We start from the raw sequence: 16,858 nt of genomic DNA, 5'->3' as shown, positions 1-16,858 counted from the left end.
TTGTGGTGCGCAACCGGTACGGGAGCGGCCAGTCTATTTCCTTATATTACAACGCCGTTATTAATTGTTCGTTTTTTTTCCCACTTATTCCACCGAACACCGAAAGTGTTTTTTTGTCATTTCCGGCCGAACAATATCAGTTACCCGAACAATCAGTGCATCACTACTGCTAAACAGTCCCCTCACAAACAGTGTCCAGCGGCGCTACGTAGCGCTGCGCGGCGTTCCCAACGTTGTGTACATACTCACCGGTATTACGGTATATGAAAAATTCATATCATAAGAAAAATAAACACCGGTATTCGGTATGAAACAGTATACCACCCAGCACTCATAAAACATGCTCTGAGGAGAGGGTATTTGTTGCTGTGTCTGGGGAGCCTGTAACTGACCCGTGTAATTCAGAGTACATGGAAAGATGAAATGCATTCAGTGCAGCAGGTGTGGGATTGTTTTTTTTTTTTTTTTTTAAGTTATTGCACATTTAATTGATTCTTAGAGATGTTTGTGTGATAGTCTGGGGGATTTGCAGCGTGTCTATGTCGGGAACTGACATTGACTATCTGTTAATCAAGGCCTGGTGTTGTGACTAATCTGCAATTGAAAACTTGTACGACAGCTTTAGCTCTCCCATGATGTAGCTCATTGGTATGCTGAAACTTGCTGGATAGAAAGGCTGAAACCCAGAGCAGATAAGTGTGTTTAGAGTGCCAGTGGAGAGGCATTGTGGAAACCATCTGCTTATGCAGGATTAAAAGTACAAGAGTAATTGGTAGAGACTGTGAGAACATGATGAGTATGTCATAACCTTTGTGATTTGAACTTTATTTCATAATGGCCTAGTGAGATAGCAATACTGAGTGTTGGTATGATTACTAATATGTTAGAGATAATCATTGTATTGTTCTTGTGTTTTCCCAACCTGAAGACTGGGATCAAATACTTGTCACCTGAAGGCCACATATAAATTCAAGATAAAAGAATGGACTGAAGCCATTAGAAGTCCCGTTACAGCTTACATTCTTTGTAAAGACTTAAAACAGCGTAAGCTTCCTCTTTTTTTTACCAAAGTGAGAAACTTCCATCTTCCTGGTTTATCACATGCAACTTTGACAAAGCTGTGTGCGCTCCATAAAAATTACAAACTCATGAGCTTTTACAATTGCATGATTATTAATCATACTGGTTTACCCTTCTGGAACCAAGTTCTGGCATATTACCCAATATAGGATTTTACAAAACAGGGTAGAATGTAAAAAAAAAACAAACTCTTATCATGGGACTTTTAATCAGATTAATGTGATGTATGAGGATCCATTTTTAGGTAATTTTTTTCCCAGTAAGATTCAGAAAAAAATCTTTGACTTTACATCCTTTTTTTTTTTTTATGTTTTTTTTTTTTTAAATGTTTTCCTTTTCATGAAAACATGTATCTTATTGATCACATCCCTAAAATAATGCTGTGCATTTTACTGTATACAAATGAAAACATTCATGTTTTGTTTTTTGTTTCACAGGTTACCTCAGCCATAATCGGAGGTGTTACGGCCTGCATTTTTCACCTTGAATTGGACTCGTGGGATGTTAACCCTCACACATGGTGCAAACGACTACATATCGACCATGTCTCTGTTTGAATCCAGTGCAAAAGTGTGGGACTGGTTATGCCAGCTTCGTTTGGAACAGTATTCGGATGCATTCCAGCATGCCGGTTTAGCAACATTACAAGAGTGTCAGAACCTCACGCCAGATCAGCTGGAGCATATGGGCATCACCCTGCCAGGTCACCAGAGGCGCATTCTAGCAAGCTTAAACAAAACTCTTGGCAATTGCGATGTACATACCCAGCTTGGGCAGTCTGAGAGATTGGAGCAGACCGGGCATGCTGAAGTCATTCAGAGAGACAGATCGCTCCCTGTCCCAGTGGATAGAAAACTGGGGGGAGATGGTGAGACAAGGTTACCTACTCCCCGGGAGAGAGTCCCCAAGGAGAGGCAAATGTCCAGAACATTGGAGAGCAGTAGAGAGCAAGGAGATGTGAAGCCAGTCCCCGGACAAAGACACAAAGCACCTGGAGTAGGAAAAAAGGAGGAGAAAAATGGAGAAACTGGTAAAGAGACTGTTAAGCCTGTACCAAAGGAGAGGACTAAATTTCTGGCTAGTGCTCCAATGGACAGTAACCCCACCCCCCTTGTGTCTCCAACTTGTGACACCTCTTTACCCCCTGTACCCCCACGGAGCACCCTCAACTGCCCACCGCAGTGCTTCACACCCCTGTGCCCTTCACCACCCGCACAAAGCCCAGGCTCCCCAAGAGCAGACACATCTGAGGCCATAACCCCAACTGCACAGATCGGATCCCTGTCCATGAGTTCCAGCCCCATCAGCAACCCTATTCTCATAGAAACACCTCTCGACACGCCGAACGTCCAGTCTACCCAAACTAGGCCTGTGACGCTAGACATTCAGCTACCTGCGCAACATTTATGTCGTGATGGAGGAAAAAGGGCCTCATACACCTCCCTCGACGCCTCGACTCCCACTGATGACAAAAACATTCCACCTCTTCCTCCAAAAGGAGGGATAGGATCTAAAGGTCCACCTCCAATACCACACCGGATTTCTGTGCAGTCACCCAGTGCCCACAGGTGAGACCATTTTTCAATGGATATTGATACTGAAGCTCCTGCAACTTTACAACTTTTGCACTTTCATTTACGTTTAGTCACGTACCCGCTGCTTTTATACAATCAATTTTTAAAAGATTAACAACACTGAAGCCTCACTGTAGACTGAAACTCAGGACAGGGTACAAATAAAAGATATGAAAGTGAAGAGTGCATATTCTCAATATTTGTTACGTTTTCAACTAACTTTGAAAGAATTTCTTAAAAGGAGGTTTGTATGTATATAAGACTATTAGGGATTCTTGTAAAGTGTATGTAAAACAACAAAAATAATGCCAATAAGAGTAAGTTGAAAGTGCTTGATGACTATTTTAAATCATCTTTTTAAGCTCCCAGTGGTCTGCACTGCCCTCTCCAGGCTGAATTGAAAATTGCACCTTTTCCCCTCAACATCACCAGTAGAAAAAAACTGAACTATGAGCGCATTTTTAAACTGAAAGTGACACTCCTCAAAAAACTAGTAAACAAGACTAATTGAAATTAAACCTCTATTTTTGCCTGTTGTGTAGCTTCGTGTATAGTAGTGTGCAGTCTTACCATAGTGTTTTTTTTCCTTTTTGTCCAAATGATCAGTTGAAAAACAGTCACTTGGAGACATTTCTCATATTTCCTGTTTTTATGTTTTTTTATTTCGTCATTTGTACTCACTGTTTGCTTTTCACAGATCCATAATTTTGCAAATGACTGTCATCCTCCATTCTACAAAATGTACAGTTAATTCAGTAGAACACTAATATTTTTCAATTTGACTTTACTGATAACTCTGTCTAATTCCTGGTGGTGGCAAAATAGATCTGAAGCTCTCGCTCTCTGTTTGGGTTCCAGGTTCTATTACCACTAAGGGAAGCTTTACCTTTGCCTCAGGCTGTGAGGTAATCCTGTCAAGAGTAACACATGGTCTGTGTTTTTAAAGGGAAACTAGCTTTAGAAGGAGTGAGGAAGTCGGTGTGCAGAGCAGCTTACGGCTGTGCAAAAACAGTTCTCACCATTAGTCTCTGTGACCAACAGAGGGAGCAAGAGTGAGGACAAACTAAACTGATTTGTTACCAGGAACTCCCCTCGCACTGTTTGCACACACTGTGGCTACTGTCTGGCTTCCTTGTCGGTACGGCTTATTGCCTCCTCCCATCTTGTGGTTATTGAGTCATTTCCTCCTGGTTTTTGATGTGTGTGTTTGTGCGTGAGCTTAAGATTGTATCATCATGGAAGAAGACTCCGTAGGAACATGTTATAACAGGTAATATTTATAAATAATATCCGTGCATGTCGTTTCTTTGCCTGTACTCATCATTTGCAAAACACTTTAACTCTCTCCCCCACCTTTTGCTCCACTGTGCTTCAAAACAAGGAAACCTTCCCCTCTTGCTGTGTTGTTGCTAGTTTACACCATTTCTTTGTGAAGATAAAATTGCATATTGAAATCTGTCTATTTAGACTATATCTTGGGTTGCTGTGGGGATGAGGGGTTGTGGTGAAGGTTTTTAGCCTTGCCGTTTTTTCAAACTTGCATCTCCCTTTTTTTAATTATTTTTCTTTCTTTTTTTAATTTGTTTTGTTTTTAATTGTTTTCTCTTCAAAAGTTAAAAATTGTATTCATGGCTCATGTCTGAAAAGGTAGATCAGCTTCTTGCTGGTGTAGTACACCAGTGTGCAACATTTAGCTTATTTTTAACACCAGAGATTGCCAAACTCTGCAACAGACCGTCGCTGGTTGACAGAGCTTCTCATTTGTCAGCCTCATTTTGAAAGAGTGAATTAACCATTGTGAGTTGCATTATTCTGTACGTAAGTTCACACACACACAGTGAGGGAGGAGAAAGGAACCGCCATTGTTTCTTTAGCTCACAGTCATCGTTGGTTAGAAAAGATCATGTTAAATATAGAACTTAGCAAGTCGACCCCCTCATCACTCTTCCTCTGAGAGAAAGAGGGAACTGTTTCAGTGGGCCAGTTTCCCGTCATTGTCAGTTTTGTTTTTCATTAAAAGCTATACAGAGTTTGAGACTAGGTGTGATGTTCAGAGTGCTCAGTTTCATTTAGATTAAGTGCATAAAAAAGCATCACAAGTTTGCCCACAGGAACAATGCCTTTTTGAAGCTGGAAATATTTTAGGTGGAAAAGGTTGTGGATGATGGTAGATTCAAACATCAAGGATTGAAGACTGTTAATTTAGCTCACAGGTAGTTTGAATAGATTGACAATGTACACAGTCGTGTCTGTAAGCAGAACAGGTATTGTATGATTCTGGTTGGTTATGCTGCTGAGGCCTACAGCCTCCGACTTGAAAGAAGCCGCTCACTGTGTATTAAAAATAGGTATATGTTTTACCCGAGGATACATTTTCCTCCCCTTGTGTGACTGAAATGTATGACTAATATGCGGTTAGTATCTCATGTACATTTTTTTAAAGCATGAAAAATGATTAATATGCCTGTAATGACAGGGAAATTGTCAGGAAAGGGAGGAATAAAGAGGAACTTTCACAATACTGGATGGACAGAAATGAGATGTTCTCAGATGAAATGTTCTCACACACGACGTTCCCAATAATCCTTGCTGACATCAAATGGACTAAAGATATGATATCATTCCTACACTTTTGGACTTAAGGGGTATTGGCTCTGACATATGCTGAAATTGTACCACTATTTTGTATTTCTGCTAACAAATATAACAACTAGACTTGAGGTTAACCCCACGTAATGTCTGATAGTTGTGCTCTTTAGGGGCTTTCCTTTTTTACCTGTTTTTGAATGTCAGAACACAGAAATAACTGGATTTCAGAAAGATTCAAGCCAGTCAGAGTTGCAAAAAATGGAGAAGAGTATTTTTTTCTTTGCTCTTTTTTTGGACTAAAACACAGACTTCTCTAATCAAGATAAAACTAGTACTAAAGACTGTAGCTCTGTGTACACGGAGCCCTTTAAAAAGGGTAGTAGTCAACGTAACGGAGGGATTGGAGATGGTTGCATTCTTGCTGTGTTGAGATTTGTGATTTGTAGTATGTAATATAATGAGTACACCCGCACAACTGGAATGCTTGCATGTTAAAAGTATGTGAATCTGCGTGTGTTGACTGGGGATTTACTGGCATGCTGTGTGTACGTGGAGATTGAATCTTGTGGTCCTAGCAGGTTTGGACTTGCTCCTTAAGCGATAAGTAGAGAAGGAAAATATGACAATTGAGTGTGAGCAAAGTGTCATGGTTGCAGCTAGAAAGAGTTCTTGTACATCTGAATAAGACTTGCAAGGGTCATTATTTTTATGTTGGAGTTCTGTGCTAATTTATAACTTGAAAACCACACCAACTACACCAATCTGTCCTGTTTTGATAAAGGAAAGGTATTTATGTATATAAAAAAAATAAAACTTCTCCCCAGAGGATTTTTACAAGCAGCTTTCGGTAGAACTTTAACTGGAATGTAGATTATCATGGCATCTCATGAATCCTTTTATCCCCTCTCCACATCGCTTGACTTTTTTTTGTATGTTCCTATCCCCCAGCCCCCCTCCCACCAAGACAGGAACAGATGAGATGCAGGAAGACCAAACTCCAAAGATCCCACCTCGTACCAGGATGCCCCAAACACCAGAGCACAACCAACAATCAGTTCCACCTGACACGCAGCCAGCTGTGCCTTCCAGGAGGATCCCCTTACACAGCCGTGAGTACACTAGAGGTTTGACACTATCTGGACCACCGGCCTCATTCTGATTCACTCACTCCAGCTGCCTCTTCACATGACTTATGGGGCCCAACAGGCCAAAGGGGAGGCAGAGGAGTGTCCGTGTTGATGATGGTTGCATTATGAGGTATAAGCTAAGAGTGTAGAGGTGGGATTCAGGAGGACTACTGTTCTCCATGCAGATGTTGTCATAATTGTTGTCATTTGTTGCACACATAATTATGATGTTAATGTCCTCTCCATGTGGCTCACAGACCATTTCCTTACAGACCTTTTGTTCACAGATTCCAAAACCATAAATGGCATAACGGAGAACCATTGTCAAAACTTGATTCTTAATACCTCTCGCCGGTGCTTTATGTAACATGCCCTTTTTGCAATTTATTTCCGGCTGTGGCTTTTTTTTCTTGTCTAAAATTGCCACTTGGACTTTGTTTAATCTATTCAACATGCAGGAGAATTTGACTTGGCTTAGCATTCACCAATTACTGTAAGCGCTGCACCTGAAAAACTAGTTTTAGAAGGAAGTGGAATGGAGGAGGAGAGAGAGAGAGAGAGAGAGACAGATAGGGGGTATTTTTGTCAGATTCAGATTCAGATTACTTTATTTCCCATTTGTGGGCTCCAGTCACATCCACAATTCCTCTCATATAAACTAGCATGTGATACTAAACAGACAATGATGATCTATATCAGGATGACTTCTAGTCCAGCAGGTTTAAATGCATTTCATAAGAGAACATAGGGGAAAGCTGTTCCCAGGTTGATTGTTATAATGCCCTTTATTTTGGTATAAACCAAACTTTACTGGATTGTTTGCAACTTGTTCAGAAAGCTGCTGATGACAAGTACGCAGAAACATGACCACATCCCTCCTGTACTGTATTCCTTACACTGGCTGCCCATTGAATGTAGAATTAATTTTAAGCTCTTTTTGATTGTTCTTAGTGGTATAAATAGCCTTGCTGTCGCATTTTTTTTTTTTTGCGACGGTTTAAATTTTCATCAACCCAGCAGAACTTTGCATTCAGCCGGCCAACACTTGTTAAAAGGTTCCACGGACGAGGTTGAAAAAGAGGGGCAGCGGCTCTTTTGCAGTAGCTGGTCTCAAAACTCTGGGACATGCTGCCCCTGAAGTTATGGTCCCTCACTGACTTGTCACAATTCAAATACAAACTAAAGACCCACCTTTTCAGAATGCTATTTGGCTCATAATAGAATAAATTTTTTTTTTTTTTTTTACTCTTTTATCTTTTAATTGGATTTTTTTTTTTTACTGGAAGGTTTTTATTTTTCAAAGTTTTTATAGGTCATTTTTGTAGTCCATGTTTTTATTTGATTTGAATTGTGAAGCATTCTGGTCAACCGTGGTTGTTTTTAAAAGTGCTATACAAATAAAGATTGATTGATTGACTTTAACTGTAGCAGGAAAAGAGACTATACATGAAGCTTTAAATGGATATTGCTGCCAAATGAGTTTGAAGACTTGTCATTTAAGGCAACATACCTGTAAAGCTACTCATTCCGAGCAATATTCTTTTTTTCTTAATTACATCATTGGGTATATATTTCATTCCAAGACTAAAACCCCAATTGCTCTCTTTTCCTCCAACTACTTTGGATTGGCTTCAGCTGATGTTGATTCTAATGACTACGAGGAACCAAGCGTGTTTTACTCCACTATTCCCCCGAGGAGCACAGCAGAGCTGGTAAGAGAATGCAAAGTGTCTGACTCTTTTCTACTACAATCTTCTCCCTTATCATCTCCTCTGTTCCATGTGACTGATATTTGTCTCCTCCTTTAGGACAAGTCCCTCCACGTGCCCAAGCCAAGACAGCAGCACAGTTGCCTTTACAGTGATGATGAGCTGTTGGATGATGACGAGTGAGTCGTGCAATAACATATAATCAATGCGTGTACACTGACATCGGTACAGTAAAAGTCAATTGTTTGGACGCGCCTATCTATTTTGAATTTGTAGTGGTGTCCAAACGTATTTACATTTGCTTTTTTTTTTTTATTCATTGAACACTTATGTCGGGGTAAAGGATAAATAAATGTGTTCTGAATGTGTTGCATGATAGAAAAATGTGCTACTAATCACCTAGCCAAAGATTAATTATCAAAACAATCTCTAGGTATATATAACATTTGGTTTCAAAACCATAATAAAATGAGCTTTTTTCTCTGCTCTCTTGGCTACTGGGAAAATAAAGAAACTCAAATGAACTAACACTGATGGTGAAAACAAAGCTGAGGGTAATTCTAGTTGAACCAAATTCCACTGACGTTGGAATAAGAACATCTTGTAGGTGTGCAGTCCTCAGATATCCTTGTATTTGCTCTTAACAGAAGAATTCCATAGTGTCTTAAGCTGGGCATACACTGTGCGATATTTTAAATCATTTGATTCAGCCCCATCTCACACTGCACGACTAGATTGCTGAGTTCAAAAGTTTGCAGCCCACGATTTATGGTCTCACACTGTACGTCCCGATGCTCTCATGCAACCCGTCTGCTCACACTATACGTTCATCATCCTCACGTCGGACTTCTGTGTACTGGAACTGCAACGTCAAAAAGAAGTGGAAGAGGAGGAACCCCGAAGTGGGAGACACCGAAGATGCTCAGCAAAAACAAACGCGCTGCCTTAAGCCTGAATTATGGACAACGTTGTGATTGGACAAGGAATTGGCTGGGCAGACCTGGGAAATGCAGCCTTTTTTTCTGCTATTAAAACATGATTTGTAATGTGAATTTGCAACACTTTAAACTACAAATAATAGTTTTTGACGTGACATCAGAGATTGCGCATGCTCTTTGCGAAAGGATGAGTCTAATCGGGTCGTAGCACTGCTTCAACTGTACGATACCTTCATGAGGAGCTTTGGAGTTTGATTTTCTTGCGAGCACACGATTCGTGATCGGGAGCTCGTCGTGAGGTGTTAATCTCTTGTTATTACCCGACGTATACTGCACGAGGCACGACCAACGATTGGGTCGAAATCCGGCCCGATCCAAAAAATAGTCGCACGACTGGAAAATCAGTTCAAAACGAGCCGACAATCGCACAGTGTCTGCCCGGGTTAAGTCAAAGTGAGTGTTTATATAGAACCCTAACACCCACCTTATAGGACTGTAAATATCACCCTTCCTTCTCTCCCCTCAGACATATGTGAGGCTGCATTTCATCTTTGTAGGTCACAAATTGGATTACATTTTTCATCATGTCAATATTCTTCTGCAGTTTAAGTAGTCTGATCAAATTATGCAAAATTTGGCATCCAGAGATGATGCACAGGTGTAGATGCTAAATCATCTACATGATAGTTCTCAAAGGGTTGCATCAAGTTTACTTCAAAGATTTTCAAGTAGAGCAACCTTTACTTGCCTTAAACACTTTATCTACAAAGTCATAACATCCTTAATTCCTGCCAAAAAAAAAAAATTCTGAATCAAAAATTGATGATACACTGTTTGACAGTCAAACTTCATAACTGAGTACAACATAGGTCTCAGTACTTTAACATGACTTAAGAATTGATTCTTGAATACATACTTCAGGTTTCAATGCATACTGACAGATTTGCTTCACGCTGACTTTGATTTATAACATTTACCCTGGAGTACATTATCCCAAGTCTATATTGAACCTTTTGTGGTAAAGCCTCATCACATAGTAGGCTACCACTAGGCGAAATGAGAGAGCTTTTTACAAGTCATAAAATAGTGGGTCAAGACCATGCTATCTGCTTCTTTGGAATTAATTATCATTTATTTCATCCAAAATGATTTTTTGCTGTTGCTTATGATGCTACTTTTTAAGTATGCTGGAGTAAAAACGTATTCTTATTTTTTATTTTAGCCTTATATATTTTATGATCTTTAAAGGTAAATATTCCTGACTAAGCATGCACGTGTATGTAATTATTTTCTTGTTTCTTTGGAAAGTCATACCCCTTGGCAGGATGATGGTCTCAGCAGCCCAAAGGGCAGTTTCAGCTTGCCCCACACTGGCAGGCTGTCTACACACATTAAAGAAGACGACTCTCAGCTCTCTACTGTCATCAAGATGGGCTGGCTTGATAAGAATCCACCTCAGGGGTATAAATGGCAGTACATGCACATACAAGCCATGATTTTGTTTAGAACTGACATCTACTTATTTTTAGTCTTAAAATGGAGTATGAAGTCTTCAGTTGATATTAGCGATTGCACCGTGTCCAGTTCCACCTGTTCTGTATTAAAATGTTTGTGAACTTGTGCTCTGTGTCCTAATACGTACAGGGTTCTTTATTACCAGAGGCGATGGGTTAAGCTTGATGTTGACTATCTCAGATACTTTGACAATGAAAAGGTAACAGCAGAAGCTGCAATAACTCTGTAATCACACCATCATTTCTCAGTCATTCTGTTTATGCAAAGTATGAGTTTTGGCTTTTTGTGTGGTGTGTTGAAGGAGGTGTATTCTAAGGGGATCATCTCAACAGCATTTATCACTAATGTGGCCGGTGTGGGGGACCTGAAGTTTGAGGTTGTAACAGGAAACCGGACATTCATCTTCAGAGCTGAAAGCGAAGGTCTCTTTTATCAGGCTACTCTTATATGTATCTGTACATGCATATGGGTAAATAAAATGATATCTCATGGATATATGTATATATCATGATCATGTTTAATCAGTCATGCATTATTTCTTCTAATGCAGGTGAAAGAAATGAATGGGTGACAGTACTTCAGGACTGCACCAGGGGGCACCATCGGCGCAGCACTATAAACCCTGGTTCACCATTGGTCGCAGACTTTAAGGGTTATCTGGAGCTTAGGGGGCTGCGCTCCAAACTTTTTACTGTTGTTTCCTCTGATAAAGTCTTCCTCTACAAAAATATTGATGTAAGAAATCTTGGTTATGACTACTGTGTCCAAACACATACATCTGTGACTTTATTTTACAAAAGGATATTTATTAACTCAAACTATTTGCATAATTTGCAGTTATGACCAATGATTTTATCCAGTTCTTAATCTTAATTGTAAAAAGTATTGTTGAGAGATTACATTGAAAAGACAGAAAAAGAAAAGTTGAACTATAAATAATTATTTGCAATGTGATTTTTTTTTTTCTTCAGGACTATCGTATTGGCGTGGGCATCACATCCATTGAGATGAATGTAGGAAACGTTAAAGACTCAGATCGCCGTAGCTTTGATCTCACCACTCCTTACCGCACATTCAGGTAGTGTATACAATGCTTGTCACTGAATGATAAATCACAGGAATAAATCCTAAGATTGAAGACATTAATTCACCAAGCTTTTTTGTCCTTTCATGCTGTCTTCTGCTTCATTACCATTACCGACTGTGTTTTGGTGCTAAGATACTTGCATATTATTTTGTGTCACTGTCAACTTGCCCCCATCCACCCTTTGGTCCTCAGCTGGGTTGGCAAGAATGTGAAAAGTTGTTTTGTTTGACTGTGTATGTGTGTCAATAAGAGCCAGGGTTATGTGTGTGCAAAAGTCCATGTGCTGTGTGGTCTTTTGGCTGGCAGTGCATGGTCTGCAGCGCAAGGGCTCGGCTTGACAGGATGGGGAACTATGAAAAGGCTTGTGTGTCTCCATGGATTGTTTGCTTTGTCTGCATATTTTGTTACTGTAGGAATCTGTCTCGGTATGTGTAGTTTTTATGTGATGCAGTGTCTGACATTGCATTGCATTCAAAAAATGTGTCTTTTATGTAGACATACGATACAAAATTTTAAAGATTTAGAAGCCCATAAAACATATCAGGGTTTTTTTCCTGGCCAAAAATACACATTACTTTTATTTAACAAAAACACACATTTCTCATAAACGTTGACACTCATTTGTTCACACCTAGTTACGAGCATCTCGGGTTGCTATTTAATTTTAAACAGGTAAAAGTAAGAGTGCTAGAGCTTCTGTTCTGTGATTTCTTCTTTCTTTTCCTCTGCTGCTTTATGCCAAACCATTATTTTCTGTTGTTTTATAGCATCTGGCTTGTGCTTGGTGGAGGCTGTCCAACAAAAATTGATTTTGGTATATGTTACAAGTCATGGCCACTTCATTGTGTATGAGCCACTGAGGGCCAAAGCCACCGATTCCAGATTTTTTGTAATGTCTGGAACGATAAATAGAATGTTAAAATCATGTAGGCTAAACTTTAGCTTTAATGTATTACCCTTCCTTAGCCTACTCTTGCCATGGCTACTGTCTCTGACTCTGATCGTCGTTCATACTGTACTCTGAGTCTCCTTCATGCATCCTGTGAGTGTAATGAACTTTCTTCCCTGATAAAGTCACTGCATGTTTTAAGCATCATGATCTATCGTTAGCCCTTATTAGATTATGTTATCCTTCTCGTAAACTGCCTTTGTAAAGAAGTCTGTAACTTCGGACACGTCGGTCTAAGGCAGTGTTTCCCAACCCTGGTCCTCGAGCCCCCCCTGTCCTGCATGTTTTAGATGCTACCCTGCTTCAGCACACCGTGATACAAGTACCTGTGTCATCAACAGAGTTGTGCAGACCTTGGTGAGAAGCTAATGAGGACCATTAATTAGAATCAGGTGTGCAGGGAAACATCTAAAACATGCAGGATAAGGGGGGCTCGAGGACCAGGGTTGGGAAACACTGGTCTAAGGATTACTGATGGGATGTACCGGTAATATCAGTTCATCAATAAGCTGTGTGTGAGTGTTTGTAAACTGAGGCCATCGTTATGTCACCAGGGGTCTAAATATCGAGAACCACAAAGTTGGACACATTCATTAGGCAGATGAATCCAATCCATAGACTGTATAATTGTGAACTCTGCATTCGTGAACTTCATGTGATTTTTCCTGATGTTTCGATTGCAGCACAGTACCAGTACCTCACGGTGGCGGACCAAGTTCATGTTTTGGAAATACTGTTTAATGTGCATTGAAAATGTATAATTTTGCTTTCTGAAGGCCGAGGCTGCGTTATATTTGACCGAGGCGACACTCTATGCTTGAAAAACCTTGATATGATTTTTGGAGCCTACATTAAAGACAAAACATCTATCCTTCAATCTAAACAGCATTAAGATGGTACACTGTAGATTAGATAACAGCTATGTTCATTTGATTGACTCATTAGGGCTTGGAATAAGCTGCACAGGACAGACGACTGTTTTTCAGCCCATAACGAAATAGGTTTGACGTAAAATTGAAGTCTTGGAATGGTGATTTTAGATAGATTTTGAAGAACTACTTGAAGACCAACAAATATTAAGGACTACTAAACATTGATGTATTTTCTTCACTATGGTCATTATTATTTTATTTTATTTTTTTTAAGATCTTTTTGGGGGCTCTAGTGGCCCTTTATTCAAAGTATACAGACAGGAAGAGAGAGAGAGAATGGGGTAACATGCAGCAAAGGTGCGGCTATGGTCATTATTAAATAAAACAAAACATGCTTATCCTTATGCCAAAAACATGAAATCTCTACCAGTTGAAGTATTTTAATCATTAAAACTAATGACCTTACTATAATTTTATACTGTTGAAAATCATGCACATTTTCCTCTCAGTGTTTATGCTGCTTCTCAATTGTAAATTAAAATATTGCATAAAGTCCCAAGCAAATGCAAAGCATATGTCTTTTCAATTAGCATGACTTTTTAATCCCCACTGTCGTATGAGAAGAATTTAGGACTGAGATGGTGTGCATGTGTTTGTGGCTGGCTTGTGTTAATATGTACCATAGGAAACGCTTGTCACACAGAGTTGTGCTGGCATGCATTACTATTCCTAAATAAAACCAGAATGTTAGACACATTTGAAGGGGAGCGATTCAGACATGAGCATGTGTGAAACCACAGGTCTGTGTCACAAGTCAAGGGCTGTGTGGGCACTTGTGTGTGGGTGTGCATGCATGTGAGCTTGTGTGGCTGCCATGATTTGTCTCAAGTATATTTTGCAGTCGGTTTCAAAAAGATGGAAGACTAACTATCACAGTCATTAGGTAGGAATGCCATCATGTCAGTGTTAAAACCTGACCATGTTTCCATCTGTCTCCACAGTTTCATAGCAGAGTCGGAGCAACTGAGAGAGCAGTGGGTGGAGGCCATGACCAACGCCGTAGCTGAAGCGCTGTCCAATAGTGAAGTTGCTGAGCAGATCTGGGTGGAACCTAGCAACAGTTTCTGTGCCGACTGTGGGGCCCCCAAACCAGAATGGGCGGCCATCAACTTGTGTGTGGTGATCTGCAAACGATGTGCAGGTTTGTGTGGAAGTGTTATGATTCATGACAAGTTTTGTTTACGGTTATTTCAGGTGTGTGAATGTACAATTTCTGTTAAATGTCTTTGAAAAATATGCTGTTATTGGAGTTTACGTTTTTTCTTCCTCGCAAGTGGCAATTGTGATTTAAGTATATATATATATTTTTTTGTAAGCATATGTTGGTGTTTCAGGAGAACACAGAGGACTGGGTCCCAGTATCTCAAAAGTTCGGAGTCTGAAGATGGACAAGAAAGTGTGGACAGAAGAACTCATTCAGGTACACAAGCACAAAATCAGTCAAAACTGAACTGAAAACTGAACTGAAAACTGAAAGATGTGGTTGCTGAGCTTTAGTTATATGGATTAGAAAAACATACAATGGTTTGCAAAACTTCAGAAACTAGATTTGTAGCACATCAGTCTCTCAGTGATTCATTTTCATGGTATTGTGATTTTACACAAGAAAGTTTATCACAAAAAACAAAAGCATATTTGATATACATACATTTACAGCTAAAAGTTTTAATTACATCTGCATAGTTATTTTGAGACATTGACCAGAAATGATAGGCTGGAAGGAAGGAAGGGGGGTGGTAGTCTCGTGGCTGCCGAGGTGTGGTAAACAAGATGAACCACCTTGGGCCCCTGAGCAAGGCCCTTAACCATAATTGCTCTCCGGATGAAATGGTGTGTGTGTTCTCAGATGTAAGTCGCTTTGGATAAAAGCGTCTGCTAGATGACAGTAGTAGTAGTAGTAGTAGGAAGAAGAAATGTTTGAATAGCTAATGTACATACCCAAACAATTTTAGAAAACAATAGAATAAACGAAAATGTACACTAATATTTTGTCTTGGATACTTTCAGGGGATGAGAAAAAATAGAACTGCGAGTCATTTCTGATGTAAAAATATTTTATCTTAACTCGTCATGTTTTGCAGGTGTTCCTATTACTTGGAAATGAGCGGTCGAACAGTTTCTGGGCAGCTAATTTGCCACCAAGTGAGGATTTAACACCCTCTAGCTGCACCGAAGAAAGACGGCGCTTCATCACTAACAAATACCGCCAGGGAAAATACAGGAAATACCATCCTCTGTATGGCAACCAGAAAGAGCTTAATAACGTAAGTTGAAGCATGATTCAATGTCTTTGTGGCACTTACGGTATGTTTCTGTGACTCTGTATTTCATCAGGTGAAATACATTGACTGTTTTCTCACACTTTTTTTCATAGTTGGCCTGGTCCTGCGACGTTTACTCAGTTGAGACCTATTTATATTAAAATATATAATTTCACATGTCCTTAAATGTTAATTCACACTGACCGACATGACCACATGACGTGGCTATAGGTAAACATTACCTACAGCAATGAGAGGGTGCTTTAGGTTTGTGACAGCTACCGGTTGGTGCTACTCCTGTACCACTGAAATGTAGGTAATTTGGAGTAACTTAAATACAACTGAGAAACTTGCTTATGGTAACTTGCTTGTTGGACTCGCAAGCTTGTTGTTATTTCTGCCTATTCAGCCCCCCAGGTATGTTTTTACGCTATTGTGTAGCTGAATAACTGTTAATGTGTTATGAAATACATTTCCCCAAAAATGTGACTTATAGTCCAGTGCGACTGTATGTATGTATGTATGTATATGTATGTATATGTATGTATATATATATATATATATAGATAGATAGATAGATAGATAGATAGATAGATAGATAGATAGATAGATAGATGTGTGTGTGTTTTCTTCTTTATGACACATCGTTTGACTGATGGGACTTATATTCCGGAGCGACTTGTATTCCAAAACTTACGGTGTATACAAGAACATATCTTAAAAAAATAATTATTGTAAGGGTACATAAGTAAGTCTGTAATGGATTTAGTTTCATCAACAGGGACTAGCTGTCTATATTTTGCTGATGTATGTTTTCAAATGTCAATAGACATCGGTTAGAAATTGCTTACCCTAACTTTAAAGGCACAACTATTTTATTCAAGCTTGGCCTCACCTCACCTGCAGAATAAAGCACTAAACTGTGAAATTAGAAGATTTACTTTTTCTTATAAAAAACCCTAAAATTTATATACCGGTATTCACACCTTCACACGACCCCATGGGAAAATCCTGGGTTTTAAATGATATTTTCCTTTTTATTGTGGGAGCTGAATGTATGTGTAGCACACACAGATGTGGTTAGATTGCAAAGGAGA

At 39.5% G+C, this 16,858-nt stretch overlaps 1 protein-coding gene across 3 annotated transcripts in view; it reads left to right on the top strand.

Moving 5' to 3' along the window:
- LOC133441668 (arf-GAP with Rho-GAP domain, ANK repeat and PH domain-containing protein 1-like) overlaps positions 1-16,858 on the top strand; it is a 66,062-nt gene that overhangs the window by 18,605 nt on the left and 30,599 nt on the right. For 2 of the 3 annotated variants that reach the window (XM_061719207.1, XM_061719206.1), the window contains exons 2-13: positions 1,518-2,648; positions 6,192-6,352; positions 8,006-8,082; positions 8,179-8,258; positions 10,326-10,478; positions 10,662-10,731; positions 10,834-10,954; positions 11,083-11,267; positions 11,504-11,610; positions 14,442-14,641; positions 14,835-14,920; positions 15,582-15,764. In XM_061719207.1, coding sequence (XP_061575191.1) covers positions 1,582-2,648; positions 6,192-6,352; positions 8,006-8,082; positions 8,179-8,258; positions 10,326-10,478; positions 10,662-10,731; positions 10,834-10,954; positions 11,083-11,267; positions 11,504-11,610; positions 14,442-14,641; positions 14,835-14,920; positions 15,582-15,764 — 2,490 coding nt within the window. In that variant the 5' untranslated portion in view covers positions 1,518-1,581. Of the gene's footprint in view, positions 1-1,517; positions 2,649-3,695; positions 3,925-6,191; positions 6,353-8,005; positions 8,083-8,178; positions 8,259-10,325; positions 10,479-10,661; positions 10,732-10,833; positions 10,955-11,082; positions 11,268-11,503; positions 11,611-14,441; positions 14,642-14,834; positions 14,921-15,581; positions 15,765-16,858 lie in introns of those variants that run through there. The other variant, XM_061719208.1, reaches the window with a different exon arrangement.

The sequence above is a fragment of the Cololabis saira genome, chromosome 4, assembly GCF_033807715.1.
Source record: "Cololabis saira isolate AMF1-May2022 chromosome 4, fColSai1.1, whole genome shotgun sequence".
NCBI classification, from domain to species: domain Eukaryota; kingdom Metazoa; phylum Chordata; class Actinopteri; order Beloniformes; family Belonidae; genus Cololabis; species Cololabis saira.
This window is presented reverse-complemented; position numbering and strand designations above follow the sequence as displayed.